At 39.6% G+C, this 24,835-nt stretch overlaps 1 protein-coding gene across 2 annotated transcripts in view; it reads left to right on the top strand.

Moving 5' to 3' along the window:
* Nucleotides 1-24,329, top strand: part of dlg2 (discs, large homolog 2) — a 138,926-nt gene extending 114,597 nt beyond the window's left edge. Inside the window, exons 14-25 of one of the 2 annotated variants that reach the window (XM_080780778.1) lie at nt 1,624-1,726; nt 3,318-3,362; nt 8,488-8,602; nt 9,703-9,879; nt 11,117-11,192; nt 12,725-12,821; nt 16,708-16,758; nt 19,199-19,300; nt 21,179-21,351; nt 21,456-21,565; nt 21,664-21,755; nt 22,931-24,329. In XM_080780778.1, the coding sequence (XP_080636904.1) occupies nt 1,624-1,726; nt 3,318-3,362; nt 8,488-8,602; nt 9,703-9,879; nt 11,117-11,192; nt 12,725-12,821; nt 16,708-16,758; nt 19,199-19,300; nt 21,179-21,351; nt 21,456-21,565; nt 21,664-21,755; nt 22,931-23,037 (1,248 nt within the window). In that variant the 3' untranslated portion in view covers nt 23,038-24,329. Of the gene's footprint in view, nt 1-1,623; nt 1,727-3,317; nt 3,363-7,272; nt 7,376-8,487; nt 8,603-9,702; nt 9,880-11,116; nt 11,193-12,724; nt 12,822-16,707; nt 16,759-19,198; nt 19,301-21,178; nt 21,352-21,455; nt 21,566-21,663; nt 21,756-22,930 lie in introns of those variants that run through there. The other variant, XM_080780777.1, reaches the window with a different exon arrangement.
* Nucleotides 24,330-24,835: the final 506 nt, after the last annotated feature.

The raw sequence follows: 24,835 nt of genomic DNA, 5'->3' as shown, positions 1-24,835 counted from the left end.
GGCCATCATCAAACCCTGTATACTCAAGACAATGCCCCCGCTGCCACCCATTTTGTTCCAAAAATGTGTTTTGCAAATATCCACCTGTTGATGCACTATAACAGTCCAATGTGAAAAGGGTGGGATATATTCCTCAGCCTAGTAAGAAAGTGCGTGAAAGATTTGAGGCTTTTTGTTCAAAACGGGCCAATCCTGCAAACTTTGAAAGCCAATGTTATTCATATTTCATATTCCATTAGGATGTAATATGAAATATCGGACAGATCGTTCTTGAGCACATGACTATAGAGATACTGTGTAACGATATCTTGGATTTTTGGAGAGAATCTGGAGGAGTAATATCAAAAAAATTGTTTTACAAAGGTCGGCGTCCTGGTGGCATCGTTGGCATCCAGGGAGTGTATGTGGAAAGTTTGGCATCGACCGGGTTAACGGTGCCGGAGATTAGCTGTACATAGACGGACGGGCGGATGTACAAAACATACTCTTCCCATGCCTTCGGCTGGTGGAGACAATAATAATAATAACTAGAAAAAGTGCCCCTCGGGACCAGGATAATTGACAATTTAGGCATTTAGCAGACGCTCTCATTCCCGAGCGATTTACAGTAAGTTCTGCAGAAATTGGCCTCATCGTGGCTAGGCAGATGTGGAAAATGCAGGTTTTGTCTTGGCCTCTAGGGAGTGAGCATGCAAAGTTGTACACAGATCGGTGCAATTATATGTAAGAACATGAATTGGCCTGTTATAGCGCCACCATGAGTCCGCTTTTTTTATGTGGCATTTCTTCCCCTGCCTAGTGGTAATGTGTGTCCATAATTTCACGGAAATCGCACAGTACAGTGTTCATGATTTGAGGCATTTTGTTCAAAACGGACAAATCTGCAGAACTTTGGAAGGCAATCTTAACCGTATACCGAGTTGCGAAAAAATGTGTACGGGTAATATAAAGAAATGGGTTTTGCAAAAGTCGGCCTCATGGTGGCGCTATAACAGGCCGTTGTGGTATAAATTGGGGCAGAGGTTCATCGTTGGCATCCAGGGAGTGTGTGTGTGCAAAGTTTGGCATCGGTCGCGCCAATGATGCTTAATGATGCTTAATGATGAGTCAAATTTGGGTAGGAAATAAGTGCTCCTTCTGCCCACCCATGCTAATGCCACATGATTGTACAGACAATTAGACTGTCAAATTTCATAAAAGTGTCATGGTTTACTGAGTTCAGCCAATTGCTAAATAAACCTGGCACTGTCAGCATGTTAGTTTTATTCTATCAGTAACTGAGTCTTCCACGGTATCTTGATGGAACCAGACAGATTACATTCAACACTGGCCTGGTTCTGAAGTCTAAGAATAGCTTGCTCTCTTGGGTACACATTCATTTCTCTCACTGTTTGATATATCTAACAGACCACAAGTAGTGACATGCTTGTTGCCCCTCCCCGGGGGTTCATTCTTCCCAGCAACAGGCCGCACCAAATGTTACCAACATAAGAAATACTCAATGACGAAATGTCCTTCACAGTCAGCGGGAGCAAGGTTAACTTTAGCCTTTCTGTTCACTAAAGCAGTGCTCCTGAACAAAGCATGAAATAACCTTCTGTAATTGTCTTTTCGTCTGAACAGGTAAATGGCATTGACCTGCGAGGGGCCACCCATGAACAGGCTGCAGCTGCTCTGAAAGGAGCCGGCCAAATGGTCTCCATCATTGCCCAGTACCGACCAGAAGGTAAAACAAGTCAAACTCCAAATTCCAATATAACAATATGGCATTTAGTAGATGCTCCGATCAGAATAAATGGCATGAACATTAAACAAGAAATGATAGTGTCACACGAGTAGAGTGCAAATAAAAACCTTTTTATGCTTCAAAGAAACTAGGTTATCAGGTAGACATCAAACCTAGCATTTGTCTAAACAAGCTATCTAAATAACAGTCTTAGTATTTGTGAACCGTTAACTCAGTTAACAGTATTACTTAATATTGATATGATATCTCATGGACTGATGACTCAACTTAAATGGCATTGGAATAAATAAAACAATAATGCCACAAATACATTACCATTAGAAACTATTTTTCTCTGGCAATTATCATGTTCCGTCACTCTCTTCAAATCCCAAGGTTTGTGTATTAATGCTATCTTCACTTTCAGTACATCTCAAGCTAGCTACTTTTATCATGTAGAACAGACTCATGCATTGTTTTGGAGTTCAGTTCCTTGGGTTCCAGAAAAGGTTAGCCGTCACAATACATTAAAAACAAAAACACCAGTGATGCGGTTGAGTTGAAATGATCCAGTTTATTTTTTCTTTCTTTTTTTCTTGTGAAAACATCAGTGAAAATGTCTCACCTGTATCCACACAAAAGTACAGATGTCTAAGGCTTTCGAACAATGTTAAGCCCTATTTATTTCATTGTATGGCGAATAGCAAAGATAGCCAATCTACAAGCTCACTACATATCACATCTTTATATAGTAAATCATTATATGAATGTACATGCAGCTGACCTGTGCATACTTCACTTCATGTTTGTGTTCAACCATGCAAATATGTCAACTGATAAGTACAAGTATACCGAGACCTCTGTTAAACCGGGTTATATGTTTTATAACCAGATAGTGTCCATATTTACAACATACTTACATTACATTTAAACTGACATCCACCTTGAAATCACATCTCATTTGAAAAATAAAGTGAGTGGTGCATTATGGGAGATGACCCTATGGCAATATATCACAATATATCATAATTTCATAATTCTGACTTCTGACTTTTATTTCTGTAAAATGTACCTATCCCTGTTTGTTGGCCAGTCATATGATTGGTAGTTTATTTCTTCTTTAACATGCGCACATAAATGCTTATAATTCTTGGACATCTTCAGGCTAACAAACATGAACCATGGCAGACAACGCAGCACTATAGTTGCTTGTATTGGACAAGACAGCCTTGATTGTTGTCATGCCACTTGTAATTAGCAGCAGCAGGAACAATGAATCATGGTCCTAAAGCCTGTCAGATACTACATACTGTAGCTGCGAGCGGGTGTCGCGGACAGAAACTGGTGTGGACTGTGGAATCTTGTTTTAGATAAGTTCTGCCCCTCAACACAATCTAACTCAACACAGTCACTCTGTGATCAATGCAGACCCTTAACTTTGGACGCCAGACTTACTGTAACTTTGGACGCCAGAGTCCCATTCAACCCCGGAGCTCGCTTGTCCAAAGTCCAACACTTCACTCTGAGATGACAGCCGGTCTCCATGATCAAGTAGCACTAACTAACTGCTCTCTTCTCTTATACCCATCAGAACTTGCTCAATGCTCACCGCGCCGGGCCCTGTCTCCAGCACCAGGTTCGTGCCATTGGCACCAGTGTGGCTGTTCTGAGCATTAGCATCATTCACAAAAAGGGGTTGGCTGAGGGAGTCACTGAGTGAATGCAATCGCAGACAGTCTACTCACCCCCTGTCCTCTGGACATTGTAACAACCCATTGACGCACCCCTGACTCTCGCCTTGACCAACCTACCCCTAATATTTAATCACCACACACCCTCTCTCTTATAGCCCTCCTCACTTCCCCTCATGTTACATGTCCTCTCAGTTGAATGCACACTGCAGTTGAATCTTTAACCACTTAAACCCTATGTTTAGTTGATCGGGGTCCCCCAGGGGTCTATACATGGTCCCCTCCTTTTTTCCCATGGAACCAAATCTCTTGGCCCGAAAATAGCCGATCTACAAGCTCACAACGCATTGCATTGTGAGCTTGTAGTTTGTCTATTTCTGCCAAATGTTCGTCTATTCTAACATGCCCAGAATAGGGCCTCTAGGGTTCATGTGGTTAATATGCCCTGCCTTGCTTCCTTTTTTTAAATGTGTCACATTCAGCCTGTTTTCTGTTTTGTTTTTGGATGGGAACGAATATAGAATTGCCGCTATTGTGTTATCAGGATGTCACTTTTACACACCGTGGGGCGCATAAGCGATACGGAAATGTGAAATTCTCACCGGCTAATATTTCGCATCAAAACTATTCATTATAGTTGATGCGTCATTAATACAGCCTTATAATCGTGGTGCAGAAGCTCAGAACAGTGTACGTTCTGTGTGAATGTACTCACGGGCCATGGCACAAACGACAGTTTGAAGAAAAAAGTGAATTGTCCACACAATATAATTCTGCTCCCGTCCTCTTTATATCAAGCTATATAAATCAACAACGTTTCACCCCTCCGGGCTTTCTCAAGCAAATGACAGGCTGATTATAACATCCTAGAGCAGAGACTCAGGGAGATATCTGACACATTACGATGGAAAAACAAATGGCAAAACATTCCCTTTTAAACAAAATAAATCATAAATCAGTTAATAAAGATAATACAGCCAGACCTAATCAAACCCTGTACAAGAGACTGCCCCCGCTGCCACCCTGACGTAGAGGAATCCCAATCCTGCTGTTTGCCTGGCAAACAGCCTATATATAACAAAAAATGGTGGTCTGTGAAATCTCAGCCTATGCTCTCGTACTTTGTAAGCCATTAAAATATCTCAGCTGTGGCGTATAAACAAACCACTCTAGCAATTCTAAATTAATCATACCATGGGATCATATGATCCCATGGTATCTATTTATTACTTGTCATCAATCTAGGCCAATGTGATCGCTTGTTCTTGTTCATAGAAACAGAACAAGGCAGTACTGTAATCAACAGGAGATTACTAAAATACACACACACACACAAGCACACAGGCTAGCCGCTCTGTGTCTACGCAACACAAAACCAATGTTATCTTTGTAGTCAGGAAAATAGTATGTCTCAACTAAAGGGGATTATATATGTAGCCTACTGTAAGTCCAACTGTATACAGTCCAACGGATATATGCTAAGGGACAGTAGCAAGGATCTTGGATTCGTGCAGATTTATTTCAATTTATTTTCTGGGAGAATCTTTAGGTTAGGAATTGATTTATCTCTTTCATTGTGGTACTGTGGCTCTACACACATGTTCCTGATGAGTTCACGCTAAGTTTCCTGAAATCTTCCCGGAGAACCCCGGAGACAACAATAGCTATGTTTGTTTTGTAAAGACCCTCCTCTCTACCCTCTATAAAGACCCTCCTCTCTACCCTCTATAATTGTTTTGTAAAGACCCTCCTCCCTATCCTCTATAATTGTTTTGTAAAGACCCTCCTCTCTACCCTCTATAATTGTTTTGTAAAGACCCTCCTCTCTACCCTCTATAATTGTTTTGTAAAGACCCTCCTCTCTACCCTCTATAATTGTTTTGTAAAGACCCTCCTCTCTACCCTCTATAATTGTTTTGTAAAGACCCTCCTCCCTATCCTCTATAATTGTTTGTAAAGACCCTCCTCTCTATCCTCTATAATTGTTTTGTAAAGACCCTCCTCTCTACCCTCTATAATTGTTTTGTAAAGACCCTCCTCTCTACCCTCTATAATTGTTTTGTAAAGACCCTCCTCTCTATCCTCTATAATTGTTTTGTAAAGACCCTCCTCCCTACCCTCTATAATTGTTTTGTAAAGACCCTCCTCTCTACCCTCTATAATTGTTTTGTAAAGACCCTCCTCCCTATCCTCTATAATTGTTTTGTAAAGACCCTCCTCTCTACCCTCTATAATTGTTTTGTAAAGACCCTCCTCCCTACCCTCTATAATTGTTTTGTAAAGACCCTCCTCCCTACCCTCTATAATTGTTTTGTAAAGACCCTCCTCCCTATCCTCTATAATTGTTTTGTAAAGACCCTCCTCTCTATCCTCTATAATTGTTTTGTAAAGACCCTCCTCTCTACCCTCTATAATTGTTTTGTAAAGACCCTCCTCTCTTCTCTCTATAATTGTTTTGTAAAGACCCTCCTCTCTACCCTCTATAATTGTTTTGTAAAGACCCTCCTCTCTACCCTCTATAATTGTTTTGTAAAGACCCTCCTCCCTATCCTCTATAATTGTTTTGTAAAGACCCTCCTCCCTACCCTCTATAATTGTTTTGTAAAGACCCTCCTCTCTATCCTCTATAATTGTTTTGTAAAGACCCTCCTCCCTACCCTCTATAATTGTTTTGTAAAGACCCTCCTCCCTACCCTCTATAATTGTTTTGTAAAGACCCTCCTCCCTATCCTCTATAATTGTTTTGTAAAGACCCTCCTCTCTATCCTCTATAATTGTTTTGTAAAGACCCTCCTCCCTACCCTCTATAATTGTTTTGTAAAGACCCTCCTCCCTATCCTCTATAATTGTTTTGTAAAGACCCTCCTCTCTATCCTCTATAATTGTTTTGTAAAGACCCTCCTCTCTATCCTCTATAATTGTTTTGTAAAGACCCTCCTCCCTACCCTCTATAATTGTTTTGTAAAGACCCTCCTCCCTACCCTCTATAATTGTTTTGTAAAGACCCTCCTCTCTACCCTCTATAATTGTTTTGTAAAGACCCTCCTCCCTACCCTCTATAATTGTTTTGTAAAGACCCTCCTCTCTACCCTCTATAATTGTTTTGTAAAGACCCTCCTCTCTACCCTCTATAATTGTTTTGTAAAGACCCTCCTCCCTACCCTCTATAATTGTTTTGTAAAGACCCTCCTCTCTACCCTCTATAATTGTTTTGTAAAGACCCTCCTCTCTTCTCTCTATAATTGTTTTGTAAAGACCCTCCTCCCTACCCTCTATAATTGTTTTGTAAAGACCCTCCTCTCTACCCTCTATAATTGGTAAACATCACGGCAACAGGGTCGGCTCATGGCTCTGTACATGATCTGCTCTTTTTTCTCCCTCTACAACAAATCTTGTTGTCGAAAATAGCCAATCTACATGAATGTTCCCCCAAGAATAGGGATGTTATGATTCAAGTGGTTAATGTGTTTTAGAACACTTTTTAGTAGCACCTCGAGTAGGTACTTGTACCATAGCACCATTGTTTTTAAGGGAAGCATACTGTAGCTGCCAATGCAGTCAGTTTTCCAAAGTAAAAATGACTGGGAGTAATTTTTCTGTTTTCATAAGGTTGTAATTCTAAATGTCACAGTTACTACATGGTGATAAATATGTATTATCGGCTGCAGTTCGTCTATGTGATTGGACGAATCTTCCAATTTGATTGTGCATCATCACATGCTAGATTGATGGGGCAAACATCCAATGGTTACTAAACAATTCAGCTGTTTGTCACATTCATTCCCACATCTCCCCTCCCATGCATGTGGTTCCTTTGGTCAGCCAGAGGAGAGAGAGGCATTTTTCTGTCACTACTTAGCATTGCACTCGGTATAGCCATAGTGTTGTGACAGAGACACAGAGACCGACGGCATATGTAGGGAACAGACACAAGAACGTATAGTGAACAAGCAGAAAGGTATGTGAGTCTAATTTCAAAAGATAAAGTTGGAAAAATGTACGGAGAGCATAAGCATTTGTTTTTTTATCCTGCGTTTACGTGTTGTGCTGTTGTGAGAGTGGGAAGTCACTTCAACTCAGATCATTTCTCGTTTCAAAGTAACTAGTCTATTGTTGTTCTAGCAGCTTGTCTCAGAGGGCAGTGAGTTCATAAAAGCAATTGTTATTGAATGATTGCACATGTCGGTGGTTTTATTTTCTTCTTTTTCTCATTGTTATCTCATTATTCTTCCCTTTAGCCGATATTAAAAGTACATCCGTGCATAAACGTGTCACGTCTCCTTACTGGTTGCTTGGTACGTTCTAGAAGCTACAGCTTAGCGAGCCATGCCTGAACCTATCAGTATCAGTGTGTCAGTGTCTGTCCTACAGTAGGAAGTCTGCGCTGCCGCCCTGAGGAAAGCAGAGTTGTCAACAGCGAAACAGGGTTACTTTCAAGCCCCTGACATCCTCTTTGGTTTTGTGGCCAAATCATCAGTGTAATGCTGTAGGCTTCACCATTCAGTGATGAGATGTTCTTTGTTTACGAGCCCACTGGTACAGTACCTCCTGGTGGCTTAACACATGAGAATGACTATGCAACATATCGGTACATCTCCCCAGCTGGACGTTGAGTAAAACTATTGGACATTGACGGAAATAAAAAATAAATATGGGGGTGGGTGGGTGATATAAACAGGTTTCTATGGCATTTCAGCAAATAATGTCTGCTTTCTTCACCATGGACATTCATGTGTTCACCCGTGCGTGCATGCGTGCGTGCGTGCGTGCGTGCGTGTGAGTGAGTGCGTGTGCGTGTGCGTGTGCGTGTGCGTGTGCGCGTGTGTGTGTGTGTGTGTGTGTGTGTGTGTACTTTGTCCTGTGTCATCTCCTTGGTACATCATTTACGTAACAACTGCAATCATATATCACGTCAGGTTCTACGAGTTTCATTTAAATAACATTTTCGTTGAGTGTTTTCTTGCCCAGAATTTATTGTGGGAATTTGACATTGTTTTATTGTGGGTCCTGATCCAGTCTGTACCAGTCTGTACCAGTCTGTACCTGATCCAGTCTGTACCTCTCTTGCAGAGTATGGGCGTTTTGAAGCCAAAATCCATGACCTGCGGGAGCAAATGATGAACCACAGCATGAGTTCTGGGTCAGGATCGCTGCGAACCAATCAAAAGAGGTCCCTCTATGTCAGGTCAGACTTTATTATACGTTTTTGACGTATTCATTAAAAAACATATTCATGCAAACGTAATATTCACATATTCACATTTCATGTAAATGTAATGTGTCTTATATAATAACAATGATGTGACTCATCTTTATGATAAATAAATAAATAACCCCTAACCCTAAATAATGTAAATATTGTATTAAATACAAAATGTAGTTATGTCTTTTACTCTTAAATCCTATACTCTACTTAGTTGTCTGAGGTAACCCAGCACTCTATACTAAGTCTGCTCCTTTCTTCTGTCTACTTTACACAAAATCTCATCGCCAAAAATAGCCGATCTACAAGCTCACGACACGCTGCATTTTGAGATGGCATAATAGCATTTTTTGCGGAATATCTCCCCCCCCCCCCCCCCCCCAATAGGGTCTCTAGGGTTTATAATATGTTAATATAATATAATATAATATATTATAATATGCATTCTACCAGAGAAGTGACAATACTGGACTCTGAATCTCCACTATGGTTTTGTCATCACCGTTCCTCATGATGAATGACATTCAGAAGTCAAGTTTGAGGGCAATAGCTGAAAGAGCATGGCAGATATAAGGTTTAGTGGCTTAATATAGAAAGCCCCCATGGACCAATAGTAATGACCCTGTAATGCTTCTAGCTTCTCAAAAAAGAACAGTGTGTCAGGCGTAGTTTGACCTCACATGTGTCACAATGATAATATGAACAGGGAACTGGATTAGAAACTCAACAGGGAAGACAATTGTTATCGCTGTCACGCAGAAACCTTATTTTTTTTAAATACATTAATGCACTGTTTTATACTTCTACTAAAAGTAAATTGCTGATCTACAAGCTCACAACACATTGCATTGAGATGCATAATGAGCTTGTTGATCAGCTATAGAAAATTAAAATAGGTCACATGCCCAAAATAGGGACATCATATTGAAAATGGTTAAGTTTAACGAATGTAAAATATTATGAATTTGTAACAAAATAACTAATAACTAACTAATAGTTTTTTTGGACATACAATTTATAGTCTCCGCCCTAGAGCGACGATAATGACAATCCCTAATTAGTCCTTCTTGCACCCCTAACAGGGCGCTGTTTGACTATGAGAAATCAAAGGACAGCGGTCTCCCAAGTCAAGGGCTCAGTTTCAGGTATGGGGACATCCTCCACGTCATCAATGCCTCGGATGACGAATGGTGGCAGGCCCGTCGAGTGACCCCTCACGGGGACAGTGAAGAGATGGGAGTCATCCCCAGCAAGAGAAGGTGAGCTGGCAGAATGCTGCATGCTTCATGGAATATTCAAAGAACTGTCTCATAAGTCAGTGGTTCCCAAAGTGGGATCCGGGGACCCCCAGGGGTCCTTGAGGAAGTTCCAGGGGATCCCCAGCCAAATGATAGTTGGGAACCAAATGGACCTTTATGGGTCTGTAACTCTGAGAGTTTACAAATGGAACCAAATGGACCCTAACAGGTCCATTTGGTTCCATGTGTACACTCTCAGATTGTTACATTAACATTGATTTTACAATATAAATTGGGGGTCCCAGAGATAGAAATGCCATTAAATGGGGGTCTGTAGACTAACATGCATGTCAAACTGAGGGTCCTTGTAATTAAACGGGTTGATAATCACTGCTAGAGCCGTAAATATCTTCTCTTATGGGGGTCCCTGGCATATATTTTAAAATGGGGGTCCGCGGGCTAATAAATGTCAATGTGGGGGTCCTTGACATGAAAAGGTTTGGGAACCACTGCCATAAGTTGAACAAAATAGATGGCAAAATAACCCCCCACCATGAAATCATGTTACTTAATATCCATTTGTTGAACAATTAAATAGTTGAATTCTGCCTAATGTTCTGTTACAGTAATGGCTCCTGCCTCCTGGCTCAGTGTTTCAGTGTAATAAATGTTTTCGCTGCCGGAGACGCTCCCTGGGGCTGGTCGTCCCGTTACTTTTTGCTCCATTTCTCTCTTGAACTAGAAAGGGGCGCAAGACTCCGCCAGGAGGCTTGTCCTAATAATAATTCACTGTCTGACAAAGTAACGTCTCTCTCTCTCTCTCTCTCTCTCTCTCTCTCTCTCTCTCTGTGAATCTGTGCTAGCAACAGCGGCATGTATTGTTGTATCCATTTTAAATAAGGCAAATAACTAACATAAATGTGACACCTTTACTAAATGATTTAAAATTGGAGGGTCCGAGTATGTTTGCGTTTATGCCGGCTGCGATTGGTTAATAGTACCGGTACTGTACATCCTATTAACCGGCAGGACAGGAGCGTAGTTAGCAGTATATAGGGTATGCGTGTGACATCATCATCAAACCCGGAAGTTATGCGGGGACTGAATGTCCATAGCGGTCATTATCTGCTGAAATGCCATAGAAACTTGTTTATATTTCTCAAATTCCACAAGAGTTTACGATGGCTGGATGTTATGTCGGCCAACAGTGATGTCAGTGAGCTGGTGTCTGACTGCAGTCTGTCTCTGTGTTTGTCAGGGTGGAGAGGAAGGAGCGTGCACGCCTTAAGACGGTCAAGTTCAACGCAAAACCTGGCTCCTTTGATTCAAAAGCGGTAAGTTCCTTTTGGCGAGCTGGCAGGTGACAAACGATAGTGTCACACAATGAACTAATTTACAAGGATATAACGGTGACATTTCTGTGCCGTAATAAGTAGAACATCAAACTTTCCAGTATGAAAAAAAAAACTCTAGACGACTAGCTCCTCTTAACTAGTTGAACCCCAGCATCCACATTCAGCAAAAATAGCAGATCCACAAGCTCACAACACGTTGCAACTTGACACATTGTGAACTTGTAGATCGGCTATTTTTGGCGAAGTAATTTGGTATAGACTAGAGTAAAGACAATTGCGTACCAAGTACATTTGCAATTCAGGTCCGCAAGTATAGAGGGTGGTTGAATTAAATGTCACGTTTTTAGCACATTTAAATTCTTTCCATAGGTTTATGTCATCTATAACTACCTAACTGCACGCGTTAGATTTCCTAGATGTAGTTGAGTTAGATCTCACTTGCTCTATAGGTAATTTCCTCCCATTTCACACTGTATTCATGTAGGCTGCTGTATTTACTCATTTCATCTTTCATCAAAATATCACATTTCCAACCACAAAAACAAACAAACATCTAAACTATGTTCAGACAACTGTTAATAACAGAGTAACCATTTTTACTTTTATATTAAACTTTTATATATGAAACAATTTATATATATATAGATTTATTAACAGTGAATGGTGTAATTAATGAACCGTTTTCTGCTTGTAACCTTTGCCATTAGAATAGCCCTTTTTTCTTTTACACTCCCTTTACTTAGACTCATGTTCACATCAGTCTTTGAAAGCAGTCAGGGATGAGATAACCTTCTGAGGTAACGAATTGTACCGGCTTCAACTCACGTTAACGATCCACTGCCCACTCGACTCTCATGGAATGTGACAGGCTTCGAGACATAGAATCAGTTGCATCATTCATTGTTTTGTCTTCAAGGACATTGATCATTCATTACTTTAATCTCACCCTCAACCCCTAAATCTAACCTCCCATTTCTTTAACTGCATGCATTTGATATTCCTCTCTCTGACGATCTCTTCTTTTACTAAATCTCAAATGTTGCTTTTTCTCACAGCATGATCTTGGCAACTCTTGTCCTGCCTTGCTTGTATTTATTTTATTTATGTCTTGGTTGCAACTGTGGCACGTCAAGTAGTAATTCACTATATCCCCTCGCTAGCTATTTCACTCTTAAATGATACCTGGGTGTGATGCAAGATAGAGCCGTGTGAACGGTCCAGTTATTCATATAGATACACCAAATATGGGTAATGGTATGTGTCTCAAAGAATGTACTTATAGCAAAAATAGCCAATCTACAAGTCCTCAATGCGTCACAATATGTGACACGGTGATCTCGTAAAGCCACTATTCTTGCTATTTTGGAACATTATTTTTGGCAATATAATGACATGAAGTACACCATAGTGAAAGTTGTTAACTTCTTGACGTCCCACTGTTTGCAAGGTGTGCATGAATGTGACAACAGTCAGAAACACCTGTTTGCCCCCATGCTCTCTCTCCTCCACAGTCATTCAATGACAAACGTAAAAAGAGTTTCATCTTTACACGAAAGTTCCCTTTCTACAAGAACAAAGAGGGTGAGCAAGATGGCAGTGATTCAGACCGTAAGTAAGCTGCAGTGCACACACATGTAGAGTAAATATTCTATAGACATAGTACAGTGTAGGTTACATGTAGGGCCTATAGGTTAGACAGGTGAACGTGTGTGAGGACAGGGGTTTCATGGAGCATCTCTCTAGCTTCCTCTCTTTTCCTTGTTCTGTCTTTTTCTCTCTCCCGCGTTGTCCTTAGTTTCTTTTGATTGTACGGCGACTAAATGGTTGGAATCGGTCTGCGTGTCTCGAATGCTTCTTGGTCACCACCGAGAGGAAATGCTGGAGGAAAGTAAATGCAGTCCCAAAACAGTGGTTTTGGCATTGAATTCCCCCTTCCGCTCGATTCGGTCCAAAAAACCAGCAGCCCACACAATCAATCCACCCTGTGAAATTGGACAGTGTGGGTCTGCCCTACTTGTCCAGACTCCAGCTAGAGCGTTTGGCACCCTCTGGTGGCTTTTTAATGTCAGGGCAGAGACAGATGGTCACTGACCTTGCCCGTGGGCTCGCTGCATACTCCGACAGCTCCTTCCTTTGTGTCTCTCACCTCTTCCTCATTTGCGGCTGTTCCTCTTCCTCTCTCTCCTTCATCGTGGCTCTCTTTGGACGCTGGTTTAGGACTTCCTGGGGATGGGTGATGATGGGTATGGGACAAAGACATTCAGTAAGTTGACCCAGGAGTGGTCCCTCATCTTTACCTTATATTTCCCCATAACATTATAATCTCCTTTTGAAAAGATTCCTCGGTTTAGTTTATGTTTTTGGAATATCAGCATTGTTGCATGCTTTATCTGGTCGGTTTGTCTTGTTTCTTTTGGTTTGCTGTGTCTAAAACCTCTCTCTGTCCGTTGACACTTGGGGTGACATGGTTCATCAAACTCTTTTGGGAGGGTAACATCAGCATCATGCTGGAAATCTTACCACCTAGTAATGACTGAATGATTAATAAGTAAAACCGTAACAGCAATTTGAACATCTCTAATATCTAAACCAGATGAGGCTGTGATTTGTTACACGTTAATACGTTATAAATAAAAGGAAGTTGTTCCAGATATAGTAAGTCTTTGTTGTAGACTTTCTCTGTAGTGCGCATGCTGCACTATACTGTATTTGCACCAAATTGTCAGCCATATGCTAACCTGTTGTGTACCAACACAGTTTGTATGTTTTTTTGTAACTAGTGGTGAAGGCTCACTGAATTATCTGAGCAACTAACTGCATACAAACCTCTAACATTCACATTTAACATTTGGAGTACAAATCATATAAACTTTGTAGCCAAACATTAGAGCTTGCAGAATTATGTTCCCTGAGATTAATCTAAATGTCTTTTTTGTCCCCGCTTGTGTAGTTTCTGAATCAAGGGTGGCATGCTGAATATTGTTTGTACCAAATGGCCCCACATCTCCAACTGATCATATTCATGCGGTTGCCATGTTTGCGAATGATGGAATGGCCACCATGTGAATATGGTTAATGATGTTTGAAGCATGGTTGCATGACACACACAGATAGAACTATCCTCTTATTTAGTTGGCCCTAAGTGGATGTCACCTATATGCCATTGCATCCTTACAGATCATAATTCTGATATTTGTGCGAATTGTGCTTTGCATGAACAATTTTGTACACAGTGTCCTTCCTCTGTTGGATTGGATTATTTAATAATACCTAATACATAATGATACAAATAACCACTACATTGTGATGCGTGTTGCCCCTATAGATTGAAATCATAAGGACATGGACAGGATGACGTGCTGTTTTCTTTTACATTTGAACAATTTCCAGAATTTCATGGATACATATTAATTGATCCCTTGTATCTTACATTCCGGTTACTACATTTAGTTATTTTCAGCACCCTAAAATATGTTAGCATTGCTAACTTTTCTGTCTAACATTAAAGCCAATAGGCAGTGGTAACCATCTGCAAACACAACTGTTAGATTTTATTTATTTATTTACATATTTTAGTTAGTTACTTAGTTATAGCCAGTAGCCCTGGCTGGCTATAATGTGTTCTGTTGCTATGCTAGGCCACATTGGTGCTGATGATGCAGTATTTGTACTGCTACATAATCACAGAGATTTGGACAGCTCTGCAATCCATTCCTGACCTAATCACAGTCATTCAGTTCATTACGTCACTGGTTCCCAAACCGTGTGCCGAAGCATACTGGTGTGCTGTGAGACGTGAATCCCAGGGAATTTGTTTCGTTTTTTATTTCCATTTCCGCTAAGCAACAAGCTATATATGTTTACATGATTTATATTTATATTAGGATAAATTTGCCCGACTGTAAAGTGTAAAGACTAAACGGAAGTGGGGAGGAGGCTTCACTAGCGCTTTATATTTTACTCATGATAGAGCTTCCGTTGCTCCAGACTGTATGATGGAAGCATTTTAAAATTGCCAGAGGCAAGTACAGCCTGGCAACACGAGACTAGGCCTACAAGAAAAACATAAAACATGATTATTGTATTACTAATCTTGTTAAAAATCACAAAAAGATGTACAAGCTCACTACGCATTGTCATGCGACGCCTTGTGAGCTTGTATATTATCTATTTTCACCACAAATACAGGTGTGCCTTCAGATTTTGAAATATGGAAAACCACTGCTCTACATTCATTGCTTAGCTCACTATAGATACACATGGCATGATAAGGCACTCATGATACTGTAACTGATTTTATTTATTATGTCAGTCATCTTTCTTTATAACTATTTATATCTGTATCGCATAGTGTATGACAGACAGTGTGTCAGTCTGTTAACATGATGCTGCAGTTATTAACATAGATTGGAAGTTGTTTTGAACACAAGATGTGTAAACAACATATGTATATGTTTTAATTTGTATTATAAAACAGACTGATTGATCTACAGTATATATAGCACCAATGTGTAATGAGGACCACTTGGTAAAAAGAGCAACATATACATTACATATTACGTATTTTGGTCTTTCCATTGCAAGTAAAACTTGGACTCATCATTATACCTTAAACCATATAGTATACCTACAGTACACCATATATTTATTTATCAGCTGTCGGACATATCTCCATATTAAAAAAAAATCAGGACTTTTCGTAAATTAACGGCCTACTTTGTCCTAACAGCGTCACAGAAAAGAATATTTTAAAAGTAGCAGATCCACAAGCTCAAAACATTTTGAGCTTGTAGATCTGCTGCTTTTGCTATATTATTATATTTGAATCCTGAAAAGTCACAGTTTTGGACATTTTGAGGTTTCCACCCAACAGAGATGATAAGGGTCATTCCTATTATTTGTTTTTTCTTGTCCTGCTTTTCATGTCAGTGATAGCTATTTGACCTCTGAATGCCATCTGCTACTGTTGGCCATGATGGAATTAGGGCGGTGATGATGCTTTGCTTTGTCAGTTCATCACCATTATCGTAGCTTAACTACGACAGCATTATTATAGCACTGCTTTACGCTAAATAAGTAACAGTGATTATTCAAAATCAGATGTATGATTTTTATTCATCAGCAGCCTACTGTAAGTACATTGACTACTGGTTGTAAGACTTACCAAACAACCAAACCATGCAGGCCAGGGCCAAAGACAACTAACTCTCAACTGAAAAGTTGAAAAGTCATGTCCTCTTATCATAATTCAAATTAGACATTACTGTCTGTCTTCATGGGCCACATTGGAAATAATAATTTATTGTAGTATTCACACATAACAAAATTACAAACAAATTGATCAACAAATCCAGTATGACATATTTACAATGCATGTATCCTAGTCCCTCTTGGGTTAATAAAAGAAAAACAACAACAGCATGATGTTGTTGATGTCAACTGTTAACTACTGGCCTTCACCTAATACAAGTATACATGCTATGTATCTTACCAGGGAGCCAAGAGGAAGTCATACTGTCATATGAACCTGTGATGCGACAAGAGAGTAAGTAGTCACACACACCATGAGAACATTTGATCAAATGTATTGAGATGTATATTGTCGCTGTCGGGAGAATCATCCTATTTCCATATTCTAACTGTGGGTTAATGCTCTACTTGATCATACTACAGCTCAAGTAGCAGATCCATATTCTAACTGTGGGTTAATGCTCTACTTGATCATACTACAGCTCAAGTAGCAGATCCATATTCTAACTGTGGGTTAATGCTCTACTTGATCATACTACAGCTCAAGTAGCAGATCCATATTCTAACTGTGGGTTAATGCTCTACTTGATCATACTACAGCTCAAGTAGCAGATCCACATTCTAACTGTGGGTTAATGCTCTACTTGATCATACTACAGCTCAAGTAGCAGATCCATATTCTAACTGTGGGTTAATGCTCTACTTGATCATACTACAGCTCAAGTAGCAGATCCATATTCTAACTGTGGGTTAATGCTCTACTTGATCATACTACAGCTCAAGTAGCAGATCCATATTCTAACTGTGGGTTAATGCTCTACTTGATCATACTACAGCTCAAGTAGCAGATCCATATTCTAACTGTGGGTTAATGCTCTACTTGATCATACTACAGCTCAAGTAGCAGATCCACATTCTAACTGTGGGTTAATGCTCTACTTGATCATACTACAGCTCAAGTAGCAGATCCATATTCTAACTGTGGGTTAATGCTCTACTTGATCATACTACAGCTCAAGTAGCAGATCCATATTCTAACTGTGGGTTAATGCTCTACTTGATCATACTACAGCTCAAGTAGCAGATCCACATTCTAACTGTGGGTTAATGCTCTACTTGATCATACTACAGCTCAAGTAGCAGATCCATATTCTAACTGTGGGTTAATGCTCTACTTGATCATACTACAGCTCAAGTAGCAGATCCATTCTAACTGTGGGTTAATGCTCTACTTGATCATACTACAGCTCAAGTAGCAGATCCATATTCTAACTGTGGGTTAATGCTCTACTTGATCATACTACAGCTCAAGTAGCAGATCCATATTCTAACTGTGGGTTAATGCTCTACTTGATCATACTACAGCTCAAGTAGCAGATCCATATTCTAACTGTGGGTTAATGCTCTACTTGATCATACTACAGCTCAAGTAGCAGATCCATATTCTAACTGTGGGTTAATGCTCTACTTGATCATACTACAGCTCAAGTAGCAGATCCATATTCTAACTGTGGGTTAATGCTCTACTTGATCATACTACAGCTCAAGTAGCAGATCCACATTCTAACTGTGGGTTAATGCTCTACTTGATCATACTACAGCTCAAGTAGCAGATCCATTCTAACTGTGGGTTAATGCTCTACTTGATCATACTACAGCTCAAGTAGCAGATCCATTCTAACTGTGGGTTAATGCTCTACTTGATCATACTACAGCTCAAGTAGCAGATCCATATTCTAACTGTGGGTTAATGCTCTACTTGATCATACTACAGCTCAAGTAGCAGATCCATATTCTAACTGTGGGTTAATGCTCTACTTGATCATACTACAGCTCAAGTAGCAGATCCATTCTAACTGTGGGTTAATGCTCTACTTGATCATACTACAGCTCAAGTAGCAGATCCATATTCTAACTGTGGGTTAATGCTCTACTTGATCATACTACAGCTCAAGTAGCAGATCCACATTCTAACTGTGGGTTAATGCTCTACTTGATCATACTACAGCTCAAGTAGCAGATCCATATTCTAACTGTGGGTTAATGCTCTACTTGATCATACTACAGCTCAAGTAGCAGATCCATTCTAACTGTGGGTTAATGCTCTACTTGATCATACTACAGCTCAAGTAGCAGATCCATATTCTAACTGTGGGTTAATGCTCTACTTGATCATACTACAGCTCAAGTAGCAGATCCATATTCTAACTGTGGGTTAATGCTCTACTTGATCATACTACAGCTCAAGTAGCAGATCCATTCTAACTGTGGGTTAATGCTCTACTTGATCATACTACAGCTCAAGTAGCAGATCCATATTCTAACTGTGGGTTAATGCTCTACTTGATCATACTACAGCTCAAGTAGCAGATCCACAGCCGCATTTACAGCTTGTCGATCTGCTACTTTTGCTGCTTTTGAATTAGAATCCTGGAGAGCAACAGTTTTGAACAGGTTTCCATCCGAGTCGACCCGACAGAGACGATATCAAGATGTTTGTGCACTTCTTTGCTTTCTGATATTAACGTATTGATGTTATATGGTTGACTTTGGCATGTGTGTCATTTGGTGTAACTGTTACAAGAAACACTTGCTGTTGTCTTACACACATTTATTCTCATTTGTATCCTCGGTTTCCACACAAAAAAGCTATCCACAAATTAAATTGAATTATTGTAACTTTCAGCAAGCCCACAAATTGTCCTCAGTAAGTAGAGTACATTTTTATTTTCCAGTTAATTATGCTAGACCAGTCATAATCCTTGGACCAATGAAGGATCGAATCAACGATGATCTGATATCAGAGTTTCCTGAGAAGTTTGGTTCCTGCGTGCCACGTAAGTACCTCGGAACCAAATGAACGTACTGTGCCTCGGAACCAAATGAACGTACTGTGCCTCGGAACCAAATGAACGTACTGTAACTCGGAACCAAATGAACGTACTGTGTCTCGGAACCAAATGAACGTACTGTGCCTCGGAACCAAATGAACGTACTGTAACTCGGAACCAAATGAACGTACTGTATCTCGGAACCAAATGAACGTACTGTGTCTCTGAACCAAATGAACGTACTGTGCCTCGGAACCAAATTAACGTACTGTGCCTCGGAACCAAATGAACGTACTGTGCCTCGGAACCAAATGAACGTACTGTGCCTCGGAACCAAATGAACGTACTGTGTCTCTGAACCAAATGAACGTACTGTGCCTCTGAACCAAATGAACGTACTGTATCTCTGAACCAAATGAACGTACTGTATCTCTGAACCAAATGAACGTACTGTATCTCTGAACCAAATGAACGTACTGTATCTCGGAACCAAATGAACGTACTGTATCTCTGAACCAAATTAACGTACTGTGCCTCGGAACCAAATGAACGTACTGTATCTCTGAACCAAATTAACGTACTGTGCCTCGGAACCAAATTAACGTACTGTGTCTCTGAACCAAATTAACGTACTGTGCCTCGGAACCAAATGAACGTACTGTGCCTCAGAAACCAAATGAACGTACTGTGCCTCGGAACCAAATGAACGTACTGTGCCTCGGAACCAAATGAACGTACTGTGCCTCGGAACCAAATGAACGTACTGTATCTCAGAACCAAATGAACGTACTGTATCTCGGAACCAAATGAACGTACTGTGCCTCGGAACCAAATGATCGTACTGTGCCTCGGAACCAAATGAACGTACTGAAATGGGAATCATTTTCTCTGTGACCACGTACTTTCATTTTGCCATGGTGGGTTAATGGGTACCATGACAATTAGGTTATTTCGTTTTTTTGCATTATGAAAAGCAGAATAGTACTGAACACAAAACTCAAATTGATTATAAACATGTTTTACTTTCAACTGTACTTCACTGTTATGTTGTTAATTACTCATATAATTACCTGGACTGTCATGGGAAAGTGACTTTAAAGAGATATTTCACTTTCATTTTTGGGTAATTTAATTTGATATACTCAGGCTTTTGTAGTAGGCTAGTTTTGATTAACCTTTTCTTTGTTTTCATTGTAGAATACATTGTTTTCCTTTTGCATGTTTTGATTTACCCATCTCTTTTTTTATTCTAATTTACATTTTGAACCATATAAAGCTGCTAACAATTCAGAGTCGGAAGGTAAGAGAGTCACTCGTTGTGGTTGAGTTTTCTTTTGTTTCTTTCTCCCTCTTTTCTCCCTTTTAATTGGAACATGTGTCCTTTATGTTCGATTTCTCCCCTTGTTGATTAGCACAATTATCATAAATAGTGGAGAAACCTTTAATGGGGAAGTGTGTATTTCATTGATTCATATATAATTTATACGCATACTTATTTATAGTATTCCCATCTTATTGCCGATCTTCAAGGAAACAACTAACAAACTACTGACATTGTTACTATAGTTTGTTAGTTGGTAGCGGTAGCTTGAAGATTATTTTATAAGGCAAACAATTGAACATTACATTACATATATGTTGCCAAACATCAACTCAGGAAATAGAAATAGTAGACAAATGCTATAATTGCTGGAGTTCACACACAGACAGGATAATAATGAAATGGAAACAATATACTTACTTACATACATACATACATACATCCTCTTTGAGAACCACAACCACTGCTTTAGAGGGTGTTGTTCTGTGTGAACACTTCATTGATTGTAGGAGGTCCAGAAGACACTGTTCGAAATACTAGGCTACTCTCTCCCCCTCTCATAGATACCACTCGACCAAGGCGGGACTACGAGGTTGACGGCCGTGACTACCACTTTGTAATGTCCAGAGAGCAGATGGAGAAGGACATTCAAGAGCACAAGTTCATAGAGGCGGGTCAATATAATGATAATCTCTATGGAACTAGCGTCATGTCGGTGAAATATGTGGCTGAGAGGGTGAGGCTCATTAACTGGCACTTAATACCGTATCATCAAGAGCTAAAGTGCATGTTTAGAAGCTGAGGGATTATCTTTTAAAACCCTTCCTCCCCATTTCTCAGGGTAAACACTGTATACTGGATGTGTCTGGAAACGCCATCAAGCGACTACAAGTAGCACAACTCTACCCCATCGCCATTTTCATTAAGCCTCGATCAATTGACTCATTAATGTGAGTGTTAACTTAAATACATGCAGCTTTGTGTCGTTTCAAAGTGGATAAACAGGTTTTGTGGTTGTTGTTTTTTTATTGTCACTCTCGCCCAACAGGGAGATGAATAAGCGACTGACAGAGGAGCAGGCCAAGAAGACATATGACAGGGCAATGAAGCTGGAGCAAGAGTTTGCTGAATACTTCACAGGTATGATAAAATACTTCAATAGATTCATTAGTAGCCAACTAAAGCACAACATAGACCAGGCCGACCTTCGGACGACAACAGCAAGGTCCACAGGGTCACATGGAGTATATATATTTTTATTTTCCTACGGCATCTCCACATTAGACCGATGGGTCACGTCCTCATTTGAATTATTGTATTGGTAAGACAAACTAAACTAAAACTAAACAAACTCACAGATGCCGACATTCTGCAAAATGATATAGTGCATGGTGTCCTCCCCTCGATTACAGATACAGTACCAGTCAATCTTCATTTTCTTCCATGTGATCTGACTACATTAACAGCAGCCTCTGGGCTTTTTTGGGGCTTTATTTTTGCACTGGCAAATTCGTCTGGTTTCCAGGCTTACAATTAACCACTTAGTTGGTTGGCCAGAGTCCCTCAGGGCTCTAAACTAGTGACCTTTCTGTTTTTGCACTAATTATCTTTGCTGAAAATAACTACAGTACAAGCTACAAGCGTTGCGATGCATTGTGAGATTATACCGTAGCTATTTTCTGGTTTTACCCAGAATACGGAAACTGGGTTTTAAGTGGTAAATTTCTTGAATTGACCCCATAATCATCTACGGCCTTTTTGGCGAGGACATAAAGCAGACGATCCCCAATGCTCAGAACCCCTGCTGTTTTAAGCAGGGGTTTATTTTGTGTGTTTTAGGCTTAACAGACATTCATTGAATCTAACCCCCTCGCCCATAATCTATGTTAAAATGTTCTCCATATAGAATTAAAGCATGTTCTTGCATGCATTCTTTTTGGCATTAATGTGTTGGACTTCTTGATAAATTAAGTACTTAAAAGGGGAACTCTTGATTTCCAAATAGTCTGCATAAAACTAGTTCATTATTGCCATTTGAGGAGACTTATAACTTATAATATACACAAAATACACTATGTGAGCCATTATATGGAATTCATTAAGCTTGTTTTGCGGAAAACAAATAAATCTGCATGTTGTTTAAAATCACTTCCTGTAATTGAAAGACAATTAGAAAGCTGGTGAGAGATAATATTTGACCATTGACAACTGGGATTGTTCACAGGTCAAATTAAAGCCATTATGCATGCATTATTATGTTACAATCTCTGGAGTTGTATCTTCTTGTGTCAAAATGGTTGCACTTGTCCTTGCAGCCCTGGTTCAAGGAGAGACCTTAGAGGACATTTATAACCACTGCAAAATGGTCATAGAGGAACATTCTGGACCATATATCTGGATTCCTTCAAAGGAGAAACTATAACTCAGCACCGTGGCAGGGACTTTGGACTGCTAGATACTAGTAATAATTTGTAACATATTATGATAACTGTATGGCGATGAATAGTCTTCATAAAAAAATATATTGTGAATATTGAGGTTTTTTTCCTTGGGGGGGAGGGGGTTTCGAAAAAAAGAAATCTTTTCTTTTCTTTCTTTCTTTTTTTTGTCTTATTTTTTTCCACAACACGAATGTTCCTGAATGTATACCACAAAGTGTTAGAACATTTTAGGTCTTGAAAGATTTTAACATTTGTATATTTGTTGTTTTTTATTTGCAAAAAGAAAAGAAAAAATCAATGAAAATGAAATAAACACGGCATACGTGGCCACATCAACACTGTGTGGCATTTCACATAGGAAACAAGAGGTGGAATATACAGTAGAAATGTCTTCTCCACATCAACACAGGAAGAACTTTAATTTGTGTGCAAAATCCCCTACCTCCACCCCACACACACACACAATTTAGGCATTTAGCAGAGCGACTTACAATTCACACACACACCATGCACACACATACACACAAACACACACCCGTGCGCATGTTTGTATTACTATACACAATTACACATCGACATTTTGCCATTTTTAACCGTAATCCTGAAGCCTAAAATAGCTGATCTACAAGCTCACAACACACTGCAGTGCAACGGCTTGTGAGCTTGGGGATCAGCTGTTGTCAGTGCATGTCAGCAGAACTAAGTATAAATCAGGTTTAACTGCAACCCCAACACCACTGGTTCTCAAACACTGGGTCGGGACTTTATTTTGGGTCCCTTTATTTTTTGTTTTGTTTTCAAAACCTTTTCGAAAAAAACATTCCCAAAAAACGCAAACAAGCAAACAAATTCAATGATTTTTTTTTCAGTAATTTCATGAAGAAATCATATTCTGCTATATTTACTTGTATTACTAAGTATAGTAATACAAGTACACACATACGCATGCATGCAGAAGCAATCGTGCGCACGCACGCACGCACGCACACACACACACACACACACACACACACGCACGCACGCACACACGCACGCACGCACACACGCACACACACACACACACACACACACACACACACACACACATCAGATCAGTGACTATGATCAGGACCTCACCTCATATAGTAGCTGAACCTTCATCTATGCACTCACCATTGATATCCTTCTTCATTGTTTGTTTCTTTTTTTGGTTTACCCATTCAATTATTTATTTATTCCTTTGTTGACATTGAGAAGTGTCCATGCAGGTTTGAAAATGTTGTATTTGATATAAAATTTCCAGTTAGTTGTAACCGTTTCCATAATGGAGTTTGTTTATTCAAGAGAAGATTTTTTTCTCATTTCACTGCTTTCACCACACTAAAGTGAGTAAAGGGAAATGGCTTCTATAGGTAACCGAAATCTAACACTATATTTTGCTACTTATATTGCTAGAGGGCACAAAAGCACAGAATAATTTATTATAAATAAATAAATATATATATAACTTTGATTAAATGATAATTAACAGAGCCTATTTTATTTGAGTAATATGTGTCATGATGTTTAAATGTTTGATAGTATTGGAACGGATGGGAATATTATTTCATTTTAAAACAAAAACTCTTGTCGACTCAATCAACTAGTATATTTCAACACTTTTTCTTCTGTAGTTGACAATAATGATAATCGTATATAATATTTTTACAACAAAGTATTAACATAATTACACACTGATATCAGATATACAAAGTATTAAAACATGACAAATACCTCAATTGATCATAGCTACAGTATTCT

The sequence above is a fragment of the Protomyctophum bolini genome (assembly GCF_963924005.1).
Source record: "Protomyctophum bolini genome assembly, chromosome: 13".
NCBI lineage: Eukaryota > Metazoa > Chordata > Actinopteri > Myctophiformes > Myctophidae > Protomyctophum > Protomyctophum bolini.
Note: the sequence above shows the minus strand (reverse complement) of the source record. Positions and strands in the feature narration are given on the sequence as shown.